The sequence below is a fragment of the Hipposideros armiger genome, unplaced genomic scaffold (genome assembly GCF_001890085.2).
Source record: "Hipposideros armiger isolate ML-2016 unplaced genomic scaffold, ASM189008v1 scaffold_233, whole genome shotgun sequence".
In the NCBI taxonomy this organism is placed as follows: Eukaryota; Metazoa; Chordata; class Mammalia; order Chiroptera; family Hipposideridae; genus Hipposideros; species Hipposideros armiger.
This window is the reverse complement of record NW_017731583.1, coordinates 1,583,303-1,609,537: the sequence shown is the minus strand read 5'-3', so window position 1 is coordinate 1,609,537 and position 26,235 is coordinate 1,583,303. Positions and strand designations below refer to the sequence as shown.

General features: G+C 38.0%; 1 protein-coding gene across 7 annotated transcripts in view; it reads left to right on the top strand.

The window, feature by feature from the left end:
- GRIK1 (glutamate ionotropic receptor kainate type subunit 1) overlaps positions 1-26,235 on the top strand; it is a 366,775-nt gene that overhangs the window by 304,071 nt on the left and 36,469 nt on the right. For 3 of the 7 annotated variants that reach the window (XM_019654980.1, XM_019654978.1, XM_019654981.1), the window contains exons 8-13: positions 6,375-6,482; positions 8,687-8,731; positions 13,583-13,696; positions 15,521-15,724; positions 16,399-16,622; positions 22,241-22,359. In XM_019654980.1, coding sequence (XP_019510525.1) covers positions 6,375-6,482; positions 8,687-8,731; positions 13,583-13,696; positions 15,521-15,724; positions 16,399-16,622; positions 22,241-22,359 — 814 coding nt within the window. Of the gene's footprint in view, positions 1-6,374; positions 6,483-8,686; positions 8,732-13,582; positions 13,697-15,520; positions 15,725-16,398; positions 16,623-17,511; positions 17,795-22,240; positions 22,360-24,311; positions 24,522-26,235 lie in introns of those variants that run through there. The other 4 variants (XM_019654982.1, XM_019654979.1, XM_019654984.1 and 1 more) reach the window with 3 other exon arrangements.

The following is a 26,235-nucleotide window of genomic DNA, read 5'->3' as shown; positions in this document are numbered from 1 at the left end:
TTTTTTCCAGTGGGCCTGAGACATAGAGAAAAAGACTAGCAAACCAGATTTGCAGTTATCTCTCACTGTACAGACAGAGAATTAGGTTACCCTCACCAACCTGACAGATCACAACATAATCAGAGGAAAATGCCTGTTTCCCAATCATTGTCGCCACGAGGAGCAACCTGTGTGAATCAGATTCACATATACACAGGGTGCTCTCCTGACGATGTTTCTGAGACTGGACTAGCATTCAAATGCCCACCAGTCCCTGGACCTGGTCAAGGCCCAAACCAGAAGCTGCTGAGACACAAAGCACTCACCTGACTGTGCAGGAGAGATGGAAAAATGGGCTGAGATCAGACACGGATCTACCGGTCTCTGCACCCAGCTTGGGGAAAGAAATAGCTCAAACTATGAGTGAGGCAAGATATTTTCAGATTGCCTGACTTGAGTGAAACATCAGAATCAAAATACAGAATTAGAAGAAAAGAAAGGGAAAGAAAAAAACAAGAGAAACAGAGTCAGCAAAGGTGAATTCTCTCACTGCTTGGGATGTGCTCCAGGATTGGAAAAAAAAACCACACATTTTAAAAGGTGTTTCTGAGATTGAGTGACCCATAAATTTGGCTCTGGCAGGTGAGTCTATTCAGGAATCTTGGTAGGACCATCGTCCAGTCACAGCACAATTTTAAAATAGTTGTAAATGTGACTCTAATATGGACATAAAAAGCAAGTGTAGAAAATGTATGTAGCTCTGAGGAAACCAGCAAGATGGCAAAAATCGTCCCAAGGAGATCTAGAGAAACTGGTTCTAGAGGCCACCAGAAAAAAATAAAACTGGTTAATGTATGACAGGGCAATAAAATTATAATTTGGGGATTATCTTTTCTATTAGATAGAGGTCATTTACATTTTACAGAGTCTGGGCCTTAAAGAGCAATAAATTGAAATATTAGATATATTTCCCTAGAGGATCAAATCATCTTTATATGAGCCTGCTCAACAATGGCCACTATGACAAAGAGAGGCCATGCCATCTTTTAAATTGTGTTCCTTTATTTTGAAGTTTTGATACATTTGCATAACACACAGAATAGTCATTGAAACATGATTTTCCCCCCTCACCTTGTTCCAATCCCAAAGGAAGCTAACCTTTGGGTCTGCCATGAAACTTCTATTTATAAAATTGTTACAAGAAAGCATAGTTTCTAAGATATAAATGAAGAAATGCTAGAAATTCAGAAAAGCACATTCTTTCTTACTCCCCCCAAAAAATTCTGTCTTGCGATAGGAAGTAATTTATAGCCTATGGAAAATGAGAATGCCTGTGTCAGGAAAATTCTAGGAATGGGCTATATGTTCTTTTACATATTTAAGTCCTCTTTATCAAAAAATATAAATACAAGCAATCATTTTTAACTAAATGAATGTAAAAGTTGACTATTATTAGAGTGTACAATTAAGTGCTAGGTACTTACTTCCTCAATACTAAGATATATACCGGGGGTGCCAAACAATGTATCCAAGTGGACACTTTGGTCAATATTGCTCAAGCAGTAATTCACCATAATCAGAAGTGTCTGTACACTGATGGTAGCCACTTTGAGCACCTCTTGTAATTGCAGGAGTCAAACAAGACTTGTATCCGTCTTTTGTTATCAGTATATATTGAGTATTACAATTTTAATGTTTTTTTTCTTAAAATGTGTATACATTTTTGACACCCTCTGTGTGTGTATGTGTGTGTGTGTGTGTGTGTGTGTGTGTGTGTGTGTATAGATAGATAGATAGATAGATAGATAGATAGATAGATTGATAGATTGATAGATTTTATTTGGACAACAAATACCGTCTTGAAAAATAAGACATAAACAAGACATTAATAAAAACTTTGTTTTTCTTCTTTTATCTCTGATTTCTGTCTGTTGGCCATCAGATAATGTGTCCGATAAGAGAAAAGAAAAAGTCACATCATTTGATTCATTGCTATCAAGCAGTTGTTGTCAAGAGGTCTAATGCAGGGTAGAAATTAAAGTTATTTCCTAAAATAAAGACAATAGCTTAAGTATTGTTTTCAGTTAAGTATACTATAATTGTCCCCTGTGCCAATACTTCTACATACGGCGAGCAAATTGTAATTATGACTAATATAATTATGTATCATTATCTAAATTATATATGCTTCAGCCCTGTCCCAGAAAATGGATTCTGTATGGATCTTACTCACCATATCCAGGAATTAGTCATTATCTATTCACTCTCGTCAATAATTCATTGGTGATTAATAAATGCTTATCAACAATTAGTTTGCAAAAAAAGGAAAAGGACAAGTACAGACATGTTCCTCTAGAGATAGGAAGCAGGAAAACACAGGTAATTGTGGCACTAAGGGAAACTTAACTTTGAAGGTCAAAAGATATTTCAATTCAATAAAGAACCAGGCAGGGAGTCTTTGCAGATATTTGAGGCAGGGAAGGAAGCAGTGTAAGAGAATGAAAAAAGAATGTTTTTTTGCCACTTGGATGAGCAGGGAGGAGAAGCGAGAAAAAGTGGGAATTACTCTGCACCAGTGATTGGAACACTAAATTAAAGAATAAAACCAATGCAACAGAATCCAAACAAAAGAACACAATAGACACACTTAGTGGAAATGAAATTGAATTTCTGAAGTGGGTTTTAAGACCCTGCTATGAACTATATGCTACATCAAGAGATAAATGCTACCAATTCTGTATATTTTCAGAGTGCTCCATAAACTCCGGACAAGGTATCGAATTGACTCACAGCATGACCCCCATGAAGAAAAAGTTTCCTTCAGCCAAATGCTTTCTGAAAATCCTATAGAACTTAACAAAGATAACTACCTCCTTCCAAACAGATCTGGAGGGAGGTTAGAACAGCACACTTTTAGAAGCATAAAGGAGGAGCCTGAAAACCGACTTAGTCCAAGTCCCTAACACAATAGAGATTTCCACTAAATCGAAACCTTAGACAAATTGTTTCCCCACTCAGGCAGATGCTATAACCCTAACAGAGTAGCTTATTTGGCGACTCTCATTTAACCAATCAATCCACGAATCTAGCCTTAACTTGCAAAATAAGGGACCAGAGTACAGGGAGTAGGACTAGAATATGACGGGGAGGAAAAGGATACTGCAGTGCCAAGGAGGTGTATGTAAATATACAAAGATGATGTTCCCTACTTGCATTCGATACTGATTTTTTTGTCCCGGTCCAGAGAATGTGATTAGCTGTATCCCAGCAAGTGTAAAAACAGGTGTTTCTGTTTACTTTAAAAATATGCCACCTCTTTTTGAAAGCTGGTGCTGGTGTTTGGCATTCTGATCTCCCTTGGCAGCAAACTGGAGGCCAAGTCCTGGGTTTCGAAGAAGCATTTCTTCTTATGTCCCAGTACTCGAGCAACTCATCTCATGTGGCCATATAGAAGGCTTAGATGAGAGTTGTAGGCTTTTCCTGCCACACATCACTTCCTGACATTAGTTTGACTTAACTTCCAGTATTATTGTGACAATATGTACCTCTGTCAGGACCTCCATTCCACCTAAATGGTAGCCAGAAAATCAGTTTTGGTTAATTGTGTTGGTTCCTGACAATTAATTCGATACCATAACATACTCTTTATATAAGAACTCCTATGGCAATGCTTTCTTCAAGAAGCTCTGTCCACCCTGCCGTGGAACTATTTCCATTAATATTTAATGGTATGAAATTTGGCTAGAAAGGGGAGATAAAGGGGCTATGGGGTCCAAATATTCATATGTGAGCATGTAAATACACTTCCATCAATTTTGTTCTATGGGAACTACCTACTCACCAGCCCCCTGCTTACAATCTTGACATTCTCCGAGTCATCTTCCCCAATTCTGCTAAAATCGTCTTCTTCTAATTCACATTTTCATGACACCCCTAGCTTTAAAACACTCCAGTGATTCCCAAATTTCTACGAAGCAAAGTCCAAGCAAACTAGCACGATTCATAACGCCTTTATGAACGGGCACCTATTTGCCTTTCTAGGCTCATTTCTCATCATTCCTCACCTTGCATTATAGATCCCTGACAAGCATAATTTATGCTGTATTTCATGCTTTTTCTCAGGCTGTGGATCTTTGCTTGGCCAACTTCTCATCCTTTGAGAGCTCAGGTTTTCTATCCTCCAGGAATCTTTTGCTGACTCTGTCTATCCCTGCAATTGGGATGAGTGCTTCTTCTCCATACTACTTTCTTCCATTACTGTGTGCAAACGTTTATCATCACACTTATGGGGCTCCATTGAAATACATTAACGTGCTTGTTCTTACTAAACTGTAAATTGCTGGGTGCTATATTCCCACATAGTTTCTGTCACAGAGAAGATGAGAGCTAGGAGAGCCAATGGTGTAGGACCCAGTCCGAGGGCAGAAGACCGATGTCTCAGCTCAAATAGTCAGAGAGCAAAATTTTCCTTTCTCTGCCTTTTTCTTCTACATAGGCCCTCAATTGATTGCTTAGATAATGCTCACTCACAATGGGGAGGGCAATTTGCTTTATTTAGTCTACTGACTCAAACAGACACATCCAGAGGTAATATTTAACTTGATATCTGAGCATCTTGTGACTCAGTCAAATTGACATGTAAAATTAACCATCAAAACCTCTAATGTAAAGTCAAGGTTTAGACTACTCTGTAGGTAGCACGGATCCATTATGCACTTTATATGTTGGAAGAAATTACATGAATGTGAAAATTGCATTTTGAGACAATAAATCTGAGATTGATTTGTAAAATAAAATATAGAAGAGTCCAAAACAAATAAACAAACAAACAAAAAAAAACTACACATGTGAGTCCTGACGTGTGAGGTAATAAAAGCCAAACTGTAGAGTTGGGAACGTGGGGAAAGAAAATAAGAGGCAGTAGTAAAAATAACCATTGATAAAATTTTAAAGGCTTTTAGTGTGTTAAGAATTGTGTTAAGTGCCATAGAAATGTCCCCTAATCCTTCATGAATCAAACACTGAAATCAAAGATAACCCAAGTTCAGCTTAAATAATTTGCCTGAAGTCATACTTCAGAGGTTCAAACCTACCTCTGTGATAAACTTAAACTCTTTCCACTGCATTGCTGTATCTCTTAACCAAATGGGTAAATACTGTGATAAAATATAACTCTTCAGATCTTCCCCATGTCTGAATTTGGTAAAGTCAGGAGGGGAAAAAACCAAAACAGCTCAGTGTATATATAGGGCCGAGTTCTCCTGTATCCTCATTTGTAAGTCAACTCAAAATAGACAAGGTTTCCAAAAATCACTTAAAGATTGAAGCTCAAAAGCTTCCAGGGCCACTAATTTTTATTTAATGAGACCCCCAAAGATGTCCAACGTGAGTTCTGTGAAAGGCAAAGTACCGTGATTTTTAATTCCTAAAACGATGTTGATATATGTGGTAGGCTGAATAATGGCTCCCCCAAAAGATATCCACGTCCTAATCTCTGAAACCTGTAAATGTTACTTTATATGGTAAAAAAGGACTTTGCACATATGATTATATGAAGGGAGATTATCCTGGATTATCTGTGTGGACCCTAAATGCCATCCCAAGTGTCCTTATAAGAGCAAGGTAGAGGGAGAATACATAGAAGAGAAGAAGGCCATGTGGCCACAGAGGCAGAGACTGGGGTGATGCAGCCACAAGACAAGATAGCCAGCCGGCAGTCACTGGAAGCAGGAAGAGACAAGAAACAGAACAGAGTCTCCCTGGAGCCTTCAGGGAGAGCAGGGCCCTGCCGACACTGATTTTGCCCCGTGATAATTTCGTACTTTTCCTTCTGTCCTCCCAAAGTGTGAGAGAACAAATTTCTATTGTTTTAAGCCACCAAAATGTATGATAATTTGCTATAGCAGCCACAGGAAACTAATATAATGTCAGATGACTTTGGAAGGCCTAAACGACCCTCAAAAACACTCTAAAAATTCAATAATAGATCACTGAATTATATCCTTTTCACAGAGCGGGGGAAAGAGTTCCTCCCCTGGGCAGTACTTTGAAAATGTTTTGGATTGACCTTGGCATACAGAACATGATGCCTTCCCAGACTTTGTTTGCTCCCTGTGCCGGCTATTTTACAGTCACTTTTTTCCATCCTGCCCATTTAGATCGGTACTATTACAGATTTGACTGATGTTAAGATGTTATAACTGACAAAATAAATGAGCGCTAGTAAAACAGTGGAGTGCTCTGCTCTCCAGCTACTGAACCAAGGTGGTGGTTTATAACCCCCATGATGAAACCGAATAATTGGATACTGTGATGAATCTGAGGAATTACAATTTTGATGGTGTTAGGATTATGATCAGCATTAAACAGTAACGCCACGTTCCTTTTGTCCATAGGCTCGGTGGGATGGCTTGACTGGGCGTATCACCTTCAATAAAACCGATGGCTTGAGGAAGGATTTTGATCTGGACATTATTAGTCTCAAAGAGGAAGGAACGGAGAAGGTAACCTCCTCAATAATAAATTTAAAAATAAAATAAAGAGCACTGCTCAAGCATTTTAATTGCAAGGACAAGTAGAGGGATGAGAAGAAAATGATTCTCTCAATGTGTTTATTTATGCCTGTTTTACGAGATCTCTCTCCCAGATCTGCAGATAGATGTTGACATGCTAGATTCTGAAATTATACGTGTTATTAATAGCAATGCTGATGAACGCTCACAGTGCTTGGTTTATATGGCAAGCATGGTTATATCCGTACATGCATAAAACCCTATGGGTGGGTGTCATTAACCCCATTTCACAAAGGTTTTAAGAAATCAAGTTTAAACTTAAAAAATCAGAGGCTGTCAATGATGTAACTTTGGAATGATATCCAAGGGTTATTCAGAAATTAATTTTAATTGCACTCTATTTTGAGATTTGTGATAGAGGGACAGGATAAGGCAGGATAAAAAAGGCTTACTGGAGCAATCTAACTTTGCATTCTTAATTTTAGGAGGAAATATGCCAAAAAATGTATTTTAATGTTGGGTTCTGATGTTAGGATTTATTTTTAGGTGTAATTCTCACTCTCCCAAAGTTTAAAGTTCCATTTTAGTTACTATTTAGAGCAATTAAAATGTAAACTATTTAGTTAAATAATAATAGAATTTGGCTTCTCTGTATGTTTTATTACATCAATTTTAGTATTCACAGCTATAATTTGGAATTAATTAACACTAGTGTGTGAAGATTTCAGCCTTAAGAATCTTAAAGAAAAAAAGGTTTGAAATCCCCAAAATACTCATCTGAACAGCAAATTCTTTAACTTTGTTTTGTTTTGTTTTGCTTTTTTTTTTTGCTGTAGTAGACAAGAAGGTATGCTTAATATAAAAGAGTGGCTTTGGGAACAGTTGCTTATTTAGTTGAAGTATTTTGGTTGATTTTTAAAATAAGATAAGATTTACATTTCTGTTTTGTTGCTTTTAACTTGGGCACATTTGTTTTTAGGTCCTAACTATGCCCCACCCCCAAATAGCTTAATTAAAACAAACAAAGAGTAATTAGACTGAATGTAATAGATGGTGACCACTGGTATTGAAATGTTTGAGGAAAATAATTAGTTTACAGCTTTGAGAGTCCACATTATACATGCAGATTTCCCATTTCAAAAGTGCTCTCTCACTCTCTCACTCTTTCTCCCTCTTTTTCTGGCTCTCTCTCTCTCTCCTCTCTGGTACTTCTTCACTCTGATTTGCTTATTTTTTAAAGAAAATGTCTGCTTCTCTATGCTTGCCTGTTTCTCTCCCTCTCCGCCTCTCATAATGTACAGAACAGAAGGGGGAAGAAAAGCTGTTAAGGAAACATCTTTTTGGCTCAGATGGGTGATGAAATAGAGGAAGCTTTTGTTATGCTTTATGTTTCACAGCTAGTTGTACATTGCAATATTATGCACATTCTATTGGTGTTTTTCCATCAAAGGCAAAATCAAATTAGATGAAAGTGTTTTCTCAATTTGTTTCTTATCTCTTCATTGTTTGCAATAACTTTTCTTTCTTCAGGTGACTTGGGCTCAATACCTGAGAAGGCTGATTGGGCCTTAAGGCAATGGGGGAAGCGAACTCATCTCCCTTAGGAGCCAAGGGAGGAAATGCCCAATCTTTTTATGTCAGCTTCTGCGGGGTCCACAAGGAAAATTGTTAGAAACAGCCCATTTTCTCACTTTCACTCAAGTTTCTATTTCTTCAAAGTCCATAATCAAATAATAAGTCATCAAGCATGCTTTCTTCTCACTTAAGAATAATGTGTGTGTGTGTGTATGTGTGTGTGTGTGTGTGTGTGTGTGTGTGTGCGCGCGCGCGTGCACGCACGCACAATGACTAATGGGTTGGTTGATTGATTGATTTTGGTTATGAATGCCTTGAGCAGGTCTTTTACAGGAATAATGAAGTCCCTTTAACTCTGCAGCATAGCTGTGCATAATCAAAAGAATTTTAAATCATTTTTTTGGTGTGTGAAAGAAGTGAAAATCAAGTTCTGTGGGACCCAAGTACTTGGCTCATCTGTTTACTGTACCTGTTCTCAGGCTTTATATTGATTTATGATGCAAGATTCCAAGCAGTGGGTGGGGAGTGTAGCACTGAGCACTCAAACGCCATGTTACCTTTTGGGGTCCTTGTTCCATTTTAATTAAGTGCTATTTTTATCTTTCCCTCTGAAAACCAAGGCTGCTGGCGAAGTGTCTAAACACTTATATAAAGTGTGGAAGAAGGTTTGTACTCGAACAAAAACTGCAGGAAATCTGGGGGTGGGGTGGGAAATGTCAAAGGAAAAGCCTGCCTCCTTCCAGTTTTTCCAGACCAGTCGCCCTCCAATTGCAGTTTAGAGGCGATATTCTATGTAAAGGGAGAGCCAGGGTGATTGAATACGCTCTCTCTCAACAACATTACCCAAGCGTGAATTGAAAACAGGCTAGCTGTGGATTAAATAATGATGGATTAAATATTTTCCCCGAGATTATTTTTGTTTCTCCCGGGCAGGATCAGTCTTTGTTAGGACTGAAAGCAGGTAACTGCAACAGAAGCAGACACTGGTGTACTTATATTCCTTCTCAAATCACTAAATATTTTTCCTAAGGGGCGCGAAAGCAACAATAGATTTGATTCATCAGACTGGTCAGACAGGCTAAGGCTCAGAAGGCTAGGGCTTTACCTTCAAAGTCAGCACCACAAAGTACGAGCTCTTTGCAGAAATTCCCTTTTCTTGTGAGCTATCTTTGTTTTGTGTGATATCTTTGTCATATTTTCTCACAATTTGTATTAGAACAAGAGTTTCCAGAGGACAAAAACATTAGAGACTCTGGAAGGAAAATTAGATGAGCTTATAAATTATAACACCTACTATTTCATGTTTTACAGTATCATGTTGCCAAGGAATGTGCACAGATTATATAAGCAAATGCTAGACATTAAAAACGTTTGGATCAGATAAATGTCCCAGTGATATGCAAGCATTGTCTTTTATTCTCTCTCTCCAAAACTACTTGCTGAAATATCTACTGATGGACAGATGGTCCTTAAATTACTTCAGGTTGTTCAGTTTAAACAGTTCTGTCAGGTTCGCATTCATCTTTTGAATTATCAGTTAGACCACAGAAAATGTAAACAGTTTCTCCTGTAGTCAAAAAGTTTGTCTCTCTCTTGCTAGGACTCAGTAGAGGAGCTCAAAGATGCCCTCCTTTTAAGTTTAACAAGACCCCACAGATTTAATAACCTTGTTTTACTCTTCAGCGAATCAGCTACCAAAGGCCCATAGAAGGCAATACCATTTCCTCACTGCTAATAAAACGATGAACCCACCTGGCACCCAGAAAGAAGCTTATCACACTAATCCAGCTGGAGACTCCAAGCGCTTTATGAATGTCAAATTAATCCAATCCTGATATCCTAGAGGGTGGATCCCAAGCTCTGAAATTATACACAGGGGCGGGGAGTGTCCTTTATTTGTCACTAAACTGCAATCATCACCCCACTTCCCAGGGATGCACCTTCTCGACTTTGCTCTTCCTCCCTACCTCTGTGTCCCTTTCTCCCTGCAGACCCCCCATCGCCCACGTAGTAAGTCTCATAGGCTATGGTGTGCTGTTTGTGTTATGACTGCTCATCAACATTGTACGGTAACCCAAGTGCTAGCACATGAGACCCATTCAGACCTGACAAACACAGGTCCTCTCCCAACAAGACTCCATCTTAAAAGAGGGTTTACCCTCATCACATTCCAATTTGAGAAGCTCTTCTCTGCACTCTGACCTTTTTTAGTATAGAATAGTTCACTGTAAATTATTTCCAAAAAAAGGATGTACCAATCTTTAAAAAGGCCATCACTAAAATAGGTGTTCGTGTGGCTCATCATACAAGAAACAGGTAAACCTTCCATTTTTTCCTAGACAGTTCATTATTTCCCTTAGCAATTTAGGATTTTGAGTCTGTATGAATCACTCCCTCAATTTGGAAGACAGATACTAGTCACGCTCTGAATGTACTTTTGTTGCACCACCTTTTTAAAAACAGAAATGTTTGCTTAATGTCACTTGGGCAGTCATTGGAAACACTTCCTCACGTTTGTCCTAGGTCATAAATGGCTGCTCCCACATGCCCGTTTACAAAGTGAAAGTAGGCAGGACCACACTATTTAGCTTCTGGGTGTTTCTCCCCACAAATAATTGATCCACCCTCCGCTACTTCTCATTGGTAAATTACTGCTGTGTGCTTTTAATGTACATTTTGAAAATTGAGGTTCTACTTCCTGGAGGCAGTCCAGGACTAAAATGTTAAATGTCTAGGCATCCAGTTAACTCCATGCCTCCTACTAACACACAGCTCATGAGACTTGCTTCTTCAGAAAGAGAAATTCAATTGCTGATGTTCATTTACTTGAATTAAAAGGTAAAGAGAGTTGACTACTTAGGTTTAAAACACACACACACACACACACACACACACACACACACTTTTGTTTTGCTGATTAAAAAGATTAAAAGATCACTTTCCGGAAATAGCCTGACCTTGACTATATTTTGATAGTCTTTTAGTCTAATTTGAAGGAACTTTTGCTAAACAAGAAAAAAAGTATTCTCCTTTTTCTGATCTTATGGAGGAAGCTTCACAATGAATGGGAAACTGGGACTCAGTTGATTGGAAACACAGCAGCAATATCTAACCTCTGCACTTTTAGTAGGGCCAGTAAAAAAAAAATTAAAGCCAGACATTAAGCTGTGCAGCATATTTGTCTATGATTTCAAGTTGGTGTTTTTAAAAAGAATACTGTGAGGCTGTTTCACATTGCCACTTTCAAATATTAGTATATTTCTTTAAACACACACTTGGCATTTATATACATAAGAGTTAAAGAGAACACATTCCATTATTTAATTAATCTAATGAATTGGCTACAAACAGAATAGCAATTTCTCTACTTTTCAATACTTAATTAAAAATTAGGTCCCATTCTCCCCAGTGACTAAGTCAAAGTTAATTATAAGTACAGCCAGGCCCAATTTATACACAGTCTGTATAAAGTTAGAAGTCAATTGTTCACAGCCTAAATAAAGCATAGCTTTAGATGACAACCAATAGACTCCAGGTGTGTTTAGCATGAGTTATGTTTCCTAGAAGCAAGAGTCTCTGCCTCAAAAAAATGAGAGAAGGGGTGAAAGTTGAGAAGAGAGAGAAGAAAAAGTTGTCCCTCTTTTTGGAGTTTAAAGCCAGCCAAGGAAAACTGAAGATTCTTCAATTAACAGACATTGTGCGTGTTCTAAGTGACAGACATTGCACTTGATGCTGGAAAGACTGCATGGTTATTGAAGGTGCTGTCTTACATCCCAACTCTACTTTTAGTAACCTCTGTACAGACAGGATCAAAATACTTTCAAATGCAAAAACTACCTCCTTATTTCACCAACCAACCAACCCTTATTAAGTATGACAGGAAACAGTAAAACTGAAATAGTTCACACTGCTGTGTGAATGTGTAATAGTCCTTGAAACTTCCTCAAAGAATTTCCGTTTCTAAAAAGCATATTTGTCAAGCTAAATGAATTTCCAGCTGCTGTATTTAGGTGGTAAATCAAAGTAAAGCCATAGGAAAGGAGAACCCTAACATTCCCATAGGTGATATTTGATCATCAGAAAAGCCTTTATCTCTATTTTGCTGGTGAGGAAATTGAGGCACAGCAGGATTAATTAATTTGCCCAGGGTCACACTACTGGTAAATTGCAAAGCAAGGATCTGGACAAAAGTCTGTCTTTAAAGCTCATATTCTATCCCGCTAATCTAATGTCCTCCCAGTGGGGGAATATATTTAGGGGTCAAGCATAGGGCTACCCAGTCTATACCAGAGTTTGCCCAAATGTCCGTGTTCCTAAACTGTCCCTGTTTTTCATATCCTGGTCAGTTGGGTGTCATTATTAATACTTGTGTAGCTCTTAATGTATACCAACACTTTCACATGCATCTTCTCATTGGATAGTTTCAATATCCCTATGACGTCCTTTACAGAGAACCAAAGCTCAGGAAGGTGAACATCTTGTCCAAGGTCACACAGCAACTAGGATCTCCTGGCTCTGAAGCACACCTGCATTTTGTCCCACATAGCTGGCAGCAAATGCCTGTAGAGGGCTTCAGACAAATAGCCCCATTCCCTCAGGCTCTTCTCCTGATGCTCAACACATCAATATACTTCTATAGGGCTTAACAACCCACGATTGACTTGGCAACTGGAGAAAATTGTGGGTCATTATTTTTTTAAAAGAGAAATGGGCTTCACTGACTGCCAGTCACCAGGGGTGCTTAGGTGATATAAAGATCAACGAGCAATAAAAGTGAATACCCTCACTGAAGGAGTTCATAGTCAAGTGGACAGATAAGACAGGTAAACAAATGAATACAGAAGGCAGGCCCAGAACAGAGGTACAAACAGAGTGCTACTAGGGCCCACACCAGCTACCACTCCCCTCCCAGCGCTGGCTTTTCAATGAAGAGAGGCCCAGAACTTAGTCTGCTGCCCATCCACACCTTTTCTTCCAATGACCTTCCCCCTTTAGATACGCAGTCTCTCCATCTTCCACTCTACTCTCTTCGTCCCGTTCTTTATACATGTTAAAGACACTGATAGTACCATTTTGGCCATGTGAGGTTTGTTTCAATAGACTGCTAGCACCACAAAGGCAGACATTTTGGTCTGTTTTATCCATTGCTATGTCCTAGAATGCCTAGAACAGTGACTGGCATATAGGAAGGCGCTCAACGAATACATTTGGAAGAAAAAAATTGATACTCTTTTAAGAATTTTTCATTTAAAAAATAATGAGCTTAATAAATCAAAACTAAAAAGACCTCTCCCTGCTCCACCCTAAATAGCCCAAATTTTTCCTGTGCCATTTACAGATTCATTTCTCCATTGTTTCATTTCCCCACAATCTGTAGCTTCCCCTGTGATGCCCTGGTGTCCTCTTCCCAGACTACGAGCATGTGTGTCGTCCATTCCTGTGTAGAAGGGGCCTCTCTTTAGTGTAAATGGCATCACTGACAGCCAGCAGCCTCTGATGTACTGTGTTCTATGTAGATTGGGATTTGGAATTCCAACAGTGGGCTTAACATGACGGATGGTAACAAAGACAGGTCCAACAATATCACCGATTCACTGGCTAACCGAACACTCATCGTCACCACCATTCTGGTAAGTGAACTATGGGGAATTCAGGGCATCTTATCCAGACCCCTCTTGTCCAGACTCCTACCCTAAGCCTCAAAAGATTCCTCAGCTATCTTTTCCATACCAACAACTCTGTCTGCAGATATCTGCTTTTAATTGGAACACTACAAACATGTGTTTCTATATACCTATAATTGATTGAATTATAAGCTTCCAACAATGTTCTAAAGATCTCCCACCTCCAATCCACTGTCAGCTCTGCTCTGCCCCAGCCTCTAGCCCCACCAAGCTGGCATCCCTTGCTCTCTGGCTGCTGGTTGGTTTCAACCAAGGGGAAACTCTGACAAGAGCACAGGAAGGTGGGGAAGAGACATAAGAAAATGTCTTTCCCTGCCTCCCAGTGGCTTTGTCAGAAACTCTGTCCTTCACAACCACAGAGCCTATGCTACCAATGATTCTACTCCCAGACTCCAGGAATACTCTTTCCTCCTGCTTGCCTCAGCCCTGAGTGGTACGGGCTTCTTGGGTGTTTGTCCCTGGGTGTCTACACCCTACCTCTTCTCTTACCTCCATCCTTGTTGTCTCCCTTCACCTTTCTCACTCCTTTGTAAATAGCCCCTATATTAATTGCTCTTCAAAAGCCCAAGTAAAGTTATTTCCTGCTTCCTGTTGGAACCCTGGTTATACACTAAAAAAAACCACGGGTTGTTAATTCTTCCTCTTCCCCAAACCTAACCCAAAGGATAAAAGGCAGGAGTGACCCTGTCTAAAATCTTCCCTTTCAGACATTCCTGCTTGATTTGATTCAGTCCATAATGTCAGAACAATGTATTTCTAAAATTGTTAACTTCTGAGAGTTGTTCATCCAATATAAAAACTGTTTTGTTTTTTTTGGTGACTACTTCCTCTGCAACTATCTCATGGAAATATAGAGTTTTCTATTTCTATCAGTTTATTTGAGGATAAGCCTAAATGGGTCTTAAATGTCTGAAAAAAATGCATAACAAGAAAAAAATAAAATACCATATCAATAGTATAGTAACTAATAGAATTTTATAAAGTAAAATAAATTTTCAATTAGTCAAATGATAATTAAGATTGTAGATACATGGTAGTAAGGAAATGTCCATTCATAGAATAAGGGATTTATTCTGTAAGTGTATAAGCAAAGAATTACCAGATACAAGATTTGAGGTGAGTTCAAATAAGAACATGGAGCTGCTGATGAAAGATGACATAGAAATAGTCTTTGAATAAGACACCCTGAAGGAAACCAACCAAAAATCTGTAGCTAATCAGTGAAGAGTGAAATTGAGATAAAATGTAGCTGAGAGATAAGGAAATAATATTCAGCAAATAGGAAGTTTGAAGAACAAGATGGTAAATTTACTGATTTATATTTCCTTTATATTAGTAGGTGAAGCTCATAGATAAAAGCGAGGAGGGAGGGCAGGCCATGCAGGGAAGTGTGGGCATGGATATAGTTGGAGAACAGGCTTCTAGACATCTGGCCGCTGATTGCCTGCTGTGCCAGACCTAAAGCTTACACGTGACTGAGCCTCTGTCACACCATCTACTCACAGCCCTGTCCTCAGCAATAGAAGAAAACCTTCTCATTCAAAGAGAGAGGAGGAAGAGAAAGTAATGAGTGAAGTTTTCTGTACTTGCAGAGGGTATAGGGAGAATGAATTTAACAAAGGCAGGAAGGTAAGTGATTGGCTTCAGCACTCTCAAATCTTAAAAATCATTTTCAAATAGTTTATAACTTCTGGCTGCTGATGGAGTTTGTGGAAGGACATTCTGCCTTTCCTTATAACAGGGTTTTCATATTTGTTTTGTTTCATGTAGGAAGAACCCTATGTGATGTACAGGAAATCTGATAAGCCGCTATATGGAAATGACAGATTCGAAGGATATTGCCTGGATCTTTTGAAGGAATTGTCAAACATCTTGGGTTTTATTTATGATGTTAAACTTGTCCCCGATGGAAAATACGGAGCCCAGAATGACAAAGGGGAGTGGAATGGAATGGTCAAAGAGCTTATAGATCACGTAAGCAAAAATACATTTCCTATATATAGGTTTTAAAGTTATGAAAAAAATGCATAATGAGAAGAAGGAAAAGAAAAAAGAAAAAAATTGTTGATTCAGAAGAAATGTTTCACTTTTTGGAATTCTAAAAATGATTCAAAAAGTAGGAAAAAACAACCTAGAAATGGAGTTTGCTTACTTGGAAGGGCAAGTGAGGATAAAAATTGAAGATAAAAATGTAGGGGGCCATCCTCCATACTGAAGAATAAACCCGGATGATTCTGAAATTAGATAAAGAATTCTAAAGTTTGCAGCTCAGAGCAAAACCTCATCTTGTCAACTAATTATATGACCAAGTTACTCTTTCCTTGCTTTTCTCACAGGCTTTTTTAAAAGACACCATTCCTCAGCTTTTTTCTCCATTTAGTTTCAGAACGTATACATGTCTGTCTGTCTGCCGGTCTGTCTGTGTGCATGTACTTCACACCTTCTGGTTTTTCTTTCCTAATAAATACTCTTTCATAAACATAACTGTATTATTCAACCATTGTTATATGAAAGCCAGTCATCACAGGAGCTTCTTGTGTGAAAAACATTTGGAGTTGAGACTAAAGATCAGGAGTACCCATGGAAAGTCCAGGCATTAGCCAGGAAGCTAGACAACTGAGACACTGATTTTGAACTTGCTTTCACAGAGGGCTGATCTGGCGGTGGCTCCCCTTACCATCACCTACGTGCGGGAGAAAGTCATCGACTTCTCCAAGCCCTTCATGACCCTGGGCATCAGCATTCTCTACCGGAAACCCAATGGTACCAATCCAGGCGTCTTCTCCTTCCTTAACCCCCTGTCTCCTGACATTTGGATGTATGTGCTCTTAGCCTGCTTGGGAGTCAGTTGTGTACTCTTTGTGATTGCAAGGTAAGTTCAAGGACTACTGAATTTACAACAAGAGATCTAGGTTGATATGTATTGCTCTATATGATAAATATAGATTAAGAACTTTAAAGAGTTATTGTAGCCTTGCCTAGTGTTCTATTGTGTCAAGTTCTCCCTCATAAAAGCCAACTCTGTAAATGAATAGCTTCCAATTATTTATTAAGATACTTTTAAAAGAGAATAAGAAAATAATTTTTATATTAATCTAATTTTATCAGTATTTCAAGCAAGATAAAAATTCCATTTTTGCGGAATTTGGCTACAACAAAAGCAATAGCTCAGCTAATAAATCTAAAATGTTTCAACAGAAAGAGTAAAATGGCATCCAGATATTTGACCTCTGGAATATTTGGTTAAGCAAAACAGAAAAAATGTTAGCTAGGAATTACTGTAGCAAATAAGAAAAACAAGAAAAATGGAGATTGTGAAATCCTCAGGAAAAAAAATACTTTAATATTTTTATAAAATTTATTTTTTAAAACATTAGAGAGTTGACAAGAGAATTCTAGAAATGAATATGAAAAGAAAGATTACTTACATATAGAGTCTGGAAGCATGCAATCTTTATGCCACTACTGATGATTCAGTTTAGGCTTTATTTTCTGAGATAACTCTATATTTAACCAGTCCACTGTATATAATTCTTCAAAGGATTTTTATATCTTTCAGTATATTTTCCAAATACCTTTGATGCTGAATTTGAAACATGGCTATTTGATCTTTTGGTTGGTTTAAACATTTGATATTTCTAGATAAACCATGTAAAAGAAAATAATTGTTTTTGAATGTCCCCTACTCATTTTCAATCTTTTTCATCTTTCAACAGAACTTAGTGAACTTTTTCCCTAATCGATTTTTGTTTTCCCTCCAGGAATTTCTAAGAAAAATACTTCTTCATGCTAGCTCTTTGTCATTGTCCACTGTCTGGTCTTGATTAATGCCAGGTAACTCTTTCCCTGGCATAATTATAAAGAAAGCTGGGAAAATAACCCAGTTTGGAAAGGTCTTAAAGATTCACAAGGCAGACATATTCAAACTGAACAAACTTGTGCTCTCACATGTGGGTATTTATACATTCAATATGAAATGAATTTTTTCCCCATGCCTATTCAAGTGTACCATTACCAAATCCCAGACTGATTTTCAAAATTTGATCAAATATTAAACTACTTTTAAATAATGACCAGAACTCTTTTTCCATGTGTCTTACCTCAGAAAATAATGTATTGACAATATGTATAGTGATATGATCCTTTGATACTTTAATAGCCTAGATCAGTGGTTCTCAACTAAGAGATTTTTGTGCCCCGTGGAACAGTTGACAATGTTCTAGGAACACATTTGGGTTGTCATAACTGAGAGTGGAAGATGCTACTCGTATCAAGGGGTAGAATCCAGGGATGCTGCTGAAAATTGTATAATATGAAGGACAGTGGCCTACAACCAAGGATTACCACAAAATATCAATAGCACCAAGGCTGAGAGACCATGTGCTAAATAATTAAAGAAAATATTGTTTTGGATATCAAATTTTAAAAGATAAGTTGCTCACCTTTGGAGGTGCATTTCTCATTACTGGTTCCTAAGTGAAATTAATACTGCACTAGAATGGCCATTTAATAAATGACTCCCCTAAGGTGATGTATCCTCTAACGATGAATACGAAATTCTATGTTGGCTCATTGTTCCATTCTTTTGCCCTGGGCCCCACACCTGGTGGGTGACATTAGAGACAGTGGAGAAATCCAAGCCTCAGAGAGCAGCAGAGAAGTGAGCTTCCATGCACCTCTGTCCGCTGCTCTCTCTGGGTGGTGATGCTAAAGAGTCAAGTAGGCAAGGCGATGTTGATGAGCCATTGCCCTATTATAGATAACACTGACTTGATCGCAGCAACCAGAAGTTCTCACAATTGCACAGGTTGAAAGTACCCTTTTACACTCGACCCGTCGTGCTTTTAAATTGCCTCATTTTTGTCATCAGAATGTCAGGAAAGTGTAACATTCCACAGTTAGCTCCTTCTTATTTTGCCTGTTTTCTACACACTCTGCGTGGCCCAGAGCCCTATATTTTCTGACTTCGTTCTATTTCTATGAAGAAAGCAGCCTCCCCCTTCCAATCAATACTATCTACTCAATATTCCTACTCACCAAAAGTACCATTTATAAACTAGCTCTTCTTTATTTAGCTTATTCTTCTTGTTGCCCCTTCTCATTGTCTTGCTTTGGGTCTTGGGGAAGCTGAGGTGACGTGCACCAAATGCAAGCTTGTAAACCATGTGGTGGTGAAACAGAAAATACTCGTAACTCCTTGTGATGCCCAGGTGCACTGTCCTGGGGATCATACTCTCGACATTCATCTTCACACCTTTCAGTCCATTCCTGCTTCTATCTACTTCATAAAGCTACAAAATATATTTTGGAGGTGACTTACAGAGAAAAAATCCTGGTTGAATAAGTAGTATCAATTCCCATGAACTTGGTCACTCAGAACCAATAATCTAAGATGTAAAAGGGCTTTCTGTTGCCATCTTAGTGTTTTGCATTCACAGTAAGTAAAGTAGAAAGGAAAAGCTAATCTCTTAATCATCTTTCATGCTTGAGAGGCTTTTGAATTTGTTTTGAAGTATATCCTTTTATGTCCTTTTAAACAGGAAAAAGAAAGCCCATCGCTGCATTTAGGCTAATGCTCTCGCTAGATTGATGCTTAAAAATCATTTGCTGAACTGAATTGAATTTATAAAGTTAAACATCAATGGGACAAACCAAAGAAAACTACATAAAAATTATAGTTACTATGACTTGTTACGTGTGTGCACATCAGTGTTTTTGTCTTGTGGTTGACATTTTTTTTTCTAATTACTTTTTGAAGAATATTTAATCTGAAGAAATTATGTCCATCATGAACACACAGTTTAAAAAGACCAAATATCCAGATATAATGTCTGCTTACATTTTTTTATGTATGTTTGCCTTCTTAAAAATGAACATATTTTTAAGTTATCATCTGGCAAAAAAAAAATTAAGAAAACCTTTGACTATATAACTCTAAGGTTATAATACAAACCCAATAGTTATATTACAAGTTCAAATAGAGTTTTTAAAAAGAACCAGACCTCTCTCTCCTCAATGCATCCAATATCCATTCTCAGCCATAAAAAAAGAGTTCCTTAATTAAAGATCTTCAGTGTGATCATCATTTTATATCTTCCATTCAAGTAAAAGCCTGGCATCTCTAAACATAAATCCACAATGAACCTTTGCATTTCAATATAATAATACTCTTTTATGTGCAAGTTTTGACACAGAGTCTAAGCACATTTGTCCCTTTCTCTGTCGTTTTGCTAAAGATCAGTATCAATTGGAGATGGTAGCTTCAGACTATCATTGGCACAAGTCATATATTAACCTTTCCCCCAGATTTTCTGATGACGACACAGCTGTCACACTGGATATCTTTAAGCAGGCATTAGGAATTTCAAGCTGAAATATTTACATTCAGGTGGCACAGAGATCTGTTGCATTGTGAGAAGCCAAGGTCTTTCACAAGAGCATCATATCATTTAATTTCATACTCCTCAGTCCACATGTTCCCCAAGCCACTCAGAAACCTGAAGAGAAAGAACCTAAAATATCTCTGCAGTACAGGCAGAATCGCATCGCTGTTCAGACAGTTTTCCTTTTTGCCATAGAAAATTAGATTAATTGTTCACTTATAACTACAAAGTATAAACTACTGATACACGACGAGCTAAAAGCAGCATTCTAAAGAGGGAAGTGGTGAGCTCATTGATCAGAGCTTCTAGGCGGGAGAAATGCCAGAATATCAGGGGCTCACGGTTGCCAGGTTTTACAGTCTGTTTAGAAAGCCCCCTTCTTTTGAATGCATAAGCCTCTCAATTTATTGCAATTAATATTTTAAATTATCATAGAAGTGACAATGATAGTGTTTAAGTAACGGCATCTTTACTCTGCATATTGCTTCAATTAGTAGGTTCATTAACATTGGCATTCATTTCTTCAGCTCAGCAAATGACTCGGTCATAAGAGTGTATAAATCCAAAACTTAATTATATTGTTGACACCGTAATTAAAATGTATTGGCATGGCATTGTCAATTAAAGCTATATTCATAAGCTGCGCAGGAACCTGTACCGTGTGCACTGCAGCTGTGGAGAAGGCACAGTAACGAGTCAGATGACGTTATTGCAGAATAAACTGCAGGGCTGTTACCCCTGTCCCCCTAAGATTTGATGAGGAGACACTTTACACTTTCCAGAAGAAGTCCGGAGGGTCGGAGGGGGAGGCTAGAGAATGCTTTTCCATTAAGAGGAACTGTCTGCCCAGTTCCTTGTGCATAATTCACAGTGTACCCTCCTATGGGCTATAAATAATGTATATTCACCTTAATCTCAGTTCCCCCCAAGTGTCAGCAGCCTACTATTGTTTACTGCTGAAACCTCATGGCTGGAGAGCACTCCATGTATTCTCATAGGCATCGCGGTGTTTTAATATTACCTGAACACTCCCGCTTGCATTACAAGGACCCGATAACCAATGGCACAGCTTCCAGTGCTAAGAACCACTGCATTTTAAATCATTTCCACATCACTTCATGGAGCATCTGCTAATGTCTCTTTGGAAAAATTTTGGCAGGACAGCCCCCAAAATAACCACAGAGCAGGGACTTCCTCTGGGCTATAGCAATCAGACAGATGTTTAGAAAGAACTGAAAACCTATTAAGTTCTGCGGATTTTAACACACTTCAGAGATATCTGGATTCCCTCTTCTTTACAAATAAGGGAACTGAGGCCAGGAAGGTTAAGCCGACATCTTAACTAACTAGGGTTAGCGATCCAGTGACAACAGTTCATTGTTCTGGAAACAATTAAATTAAAAACAAATCAAGAGGGAATTATGAGCCTAAAATTCTCCATGTTGTGGAGTTAACACTAAAGAACCCCTAGGCCTGGGCGGGGATGCTTCTAAGTTTAAACTTTGTCTCTGTATTTAAGGATTGTGATTTTTGTGTCCATCCTAAAAATACTTAACCACACCCCAAATCCAGACCTTCCTTTTGTTCACTGATTTTTTTCAACCTTGCAGCTCCTTTGATGCGTTAGAAAATCACTAGAGCACTCAGACTCCTTTTGAGCTCCTATCCATGGACACCCTTTGAAGGCCAGTCACCCCTCTCTTTTGTGTGTCACCCTGGTACCGACCAACATAGGACCTTGACATTGTAGTTGGTGTGTAACAAGTGTGCACTGCTGTCTGTGCTACTTGGTGGGGTAAATACTAGGGATGAGTGAACCTTTCTTTACTGTCCATTTAGGTGTTCAGTAAAATGAAAATGAGTCAAAACTAGGAAGAATTCAGTAAACATAGATCTGAGGACCTAGAAATAAGAAGTCTGGTAAATATAGTGTCTAAAGGCTCTTTTGCACTTTGTCTGCCAAAGCTATGTTTATGAATATGGCCTGCTGTTGTGGTTTGATGCTTTCGTCATTAATTGTTGGGTTTTTCTGTATTGTTCAGCAGGTTTTGCTGGTCCCACCTGTGTTTATCTGATGTTTACAAGCTGTTTCTGTTAACTACCACAGGTTTACACCCTACGAGTGGTATAACCCCCACCCATGCAACCCTGACTCAGACGTGGTGGAAAACAATTTTACTTTACTAAATAGTTTCTGGTTTGGAGTTGGAGCTCTCATGCAGCAAGGTACATCGGTTGCCCATCTTTGTCACGTGCATCCCACAGTCTGCTGAAAGGCTTTCATGATGGTAAACTCCACCAAGAAGCTAGAGGGTAGGCTGAAAAACTATCTCAAGAGTTTTTAAAAATTAGAACCTGACTTCCTAGTTGGTTCTAGAAATAAAACAGACAAAAATATGAACTAAATGGAACTCTTTTGCTATATATCTAAAATAAGACTTCTTTCAAGCAATGAATACAAATTTTCCTAGAAGGAAGTAAGCAACAAAGTACCTTAGAAATTGTTTACAAATTTTCATAGATGGAGATATCAGTCTTTTCCTTTTCAACCATAACTCCACAAGTCAGAGGTTTGAAAGGAGTAGAATTTGAATCCTCTGAAAATTAAGTTGACTTACATTCTTTCAAAAGTTGACAGTACCAAAAACTGTCACCTAATTACCATGCTGATAAACTCCACTGGGATTCATCTTAGTTTCCCCTGTAACTTTTTACAAGCGCCCTCAACTGCTAACCACGGCAACAGTAAACTATAGGGGCTAGGGAAATAAAACAAACCAGAAATGTAACATAATTTATACATTTTGAATGATGTGGGAAATGTTGATCTTGTTGGGAAGGGAGGAGTGAGTTTTTTAAATCTTTGGATAAAATCTAGCTCTCTTGTGGATTTTCCTCAGCTTTGATTCCAGGTGCACAGTCTAAAACATACTTTCCAAGATTCGATGCATTAATCTAAGAAAATCACAAGTCACAGATTCTGTTGTGTTTGGAATATATGCTGATTTAACAATAAGCTACAAAATAAATTGACAAAGGAAAATTCAACTGTGATATACCGGGAGTGCCAAAAAAAATGTATACAAGGGAACACCTTGGTCAATATTGCTCAAGCAGTAGTTCATGATAATCAGGAGTGCCTGGATGCTGATGATAACCACCTTGAATACCTCTTGTAATTGCAGAAGTCAAACATGACTTGTATTCATCTTTTGTTATCGGTACATATTGAATATTACAATTTTAATACAGTTTTCCTTTTTAAAAATGTGTATGCATTTTTTGGCACCCTCTGTATATTAAACATGGTTGTTACTTGGGAGTGATCCCTAAGGCTTCTCATGAGGGAGTTGTTATCATACTTCTTGAAATGTTTATATTCCGTGTCTACAAACTAGAGGAAAAGAGAACAAGCATCTCTAGTGTGGAAATACCAAATAATTGAGCAAAGGGGGTAAATCCTCTCATCATGTAATTAAGCATAATTTACATGGGCACTGCTAAATAGGTGTAGACACAGAACCTGATTTACTAGGAATCACTTGCATGGATTTAGAGCACAGCTGAGAACTAGAAATCCTGCAGAAAACCCTAATTAGAAGCCATATACTGCTTTACCAGTGCATCTGCATTTTGGGGCATTTATTTTGTGAACAGTAACTTTCAAAGGGTGAAGGAGAGCCCCTCCTTCCCTATGGCTGGCCTTCCTGTACCATTGAAATAGAAAAATACAGACGTGGGTTTCACAGAACATGCAGCAAGTCTGTGCAGGCACGTACGACTGTAACTGCCTTCTGTCATATGAACACACCCGTCCCCCAAATTTCATATTCTAATGTTTGGAGTTTACCATCATCCACAGCAAACTGTGGGATGCAGTGTCTGCTACTTACCACTACCTTGGGTACGTGACAGTCAGCCCCAACCAGACTCTGCTTGGTTTTCAAGAAGTTGAAAAATATTTGTCAGGTGAAACAAATATTGCCATGTACAAATTTGTGGCACTGGTGACTGTTAGTGCATCTGTCCTTAGCATGTGGCATTGGGCCAGGTAGCTAACTTCTGTATCGACTGTTGCGCTCTCTCTTGTTAGCAGAAGCTTGTCACTGTACTCAATTGGAAACCATATTGTTTAATTTCTTTTTTAATGTCATGATCAGACTTTCTCTTTTCTACAGAGCGTGAGCAAAGTCTGGATCAGGAATGGCTGTCATGTCTGCCGTAAAAGGCACTAAAGAGGCTTCAGCGAGTATTGTCTCTCATCCCAAGTATTTCCAAATGATGTTTCACTTGACTTTTATTGCTTTCATAACTTCATCCTCTAGAGCTCTGAACTCAGACAAGTCATCATTACTTGAAGGAAGCCGTTTCTAAGTATTTCAATTAATGTTGAGAGCCATGAAAGAAAAAAAAAATTGTGTGAAAATAAAAAAAACAAACCATGAAATGTTGAGAAATGTAATTCATACCATCTACCAAGGGTTTAAAATATAATCTGAGTAGTTTTCTACTAATTATTTTTTAACTTCCAAGACAATTTTACCCAAAAGTATAAATATGTGTTTTAAAGTATGATAGTTGTGAATTTATATTATTTCTTATTACATGTCAACAGTTGGTTATATACATTTGCCTGTCCAGTTTTACTGCCATATAATACATAATTATACAAGTAATACATTTAAAACCTTACTTTTTATAAATGCAACCAAATAGCATAAGGATACATGTACAACAGAAAATCTACACCTATAAGCTAAGAAAATATATCTATTAACTGCATTATTTATTTCCCCCTAGCTATATTATGCAATAAATGGTATTTTAATGATAACCAACTAAACAATCTAAACGATAGATCTAAAACAATATCACACTGCCACAAGGCGGCTAGATCAATTAAGTACAAAGATATGAAACAACCATGGGCAGTAAACACACACACACACACACACACACACACACACACACACACACACACCTCCCATAGGCATATAAATCCCATTAAAACCATGAGATTAAAACAACAGCAACAGACTTTTCCATGAAATCCTTGGAAGCAATTTAATGGAAGCGATTATAAATCTATGTAATATTACACACCCAAATTCAAACAAACAAACAAAAAGAAGAAAATATAAACCACAGTGAAACCAGTTACTTCAATAAGAGAATAAACCACAAAGATAACTAATAGAATTAGGAGAACATATCCCTTAATTCAAAGTCCAGAAAATATGTCCACCTTGATCTGCTTATCAAGAGCCTTGAGCTGGTTTTGATTTCATGAGCAATATGTGTGTCTGTTTATAGATTAAACTTGAGCAGAAACTCATTTATTTGTAGATTGCTAAACTCCAATTTCCTTTTCTACCTTAAACCATTAACTACAAACCTCTGAAACACCCAATCAGAATAGTGAAAGAATTCTTTAAACCAGATATTTCACCTGCTGTACTTAACCCTTTGGATTTTTAAACTTAAGGTGTTTTAAATGGTCGCATAAACTCTGTCATACCTCCAAGTTCATGGAGGAAATGCTAATTACAGAACCAATGTTGAATTTCAGGCAAGCAGATTAGCCAAAAGCCATCCACGAATTAGTATAACTGCTGTAAACTCTGCATATAATCTCCTGCCCCTTTTAATTCTACTGTTGGATTTATAGTTTCAATAGCTTAGTTTGACCAAACGTTTGAACTAGAGAATTTGCACATGTTTGTCTTCTCTGTAAGTAAACTTAATTCATATACCGTCTTTTAGAGCAAAAGATTTTCTTTATGTCTTTATGTTATCTTTTACAAATAATCAGGAATCATCTGATGACATCTAAAATGTTTTTTGTGGGTTTTTTTTGTTGTTTTTTGTTTTTGTTTTTTTTAATCTGGAAGGGCCCCTTTTCAACCTGAGAAACAGCCAGTTTTGAAGTATAATTAAGAAATAGTACTTTATTATACAACATCAGCTTCAGGTGTACAGTGCAGTGATCAAGCCTCTTCCCCATCCATGAGGCAAGACATGTGACCACCTGACACCCTACAAAATATTCACAACGTTATCAATTACATTCCTCGAACTGTCCCCCATGTCCCCATGGCAACA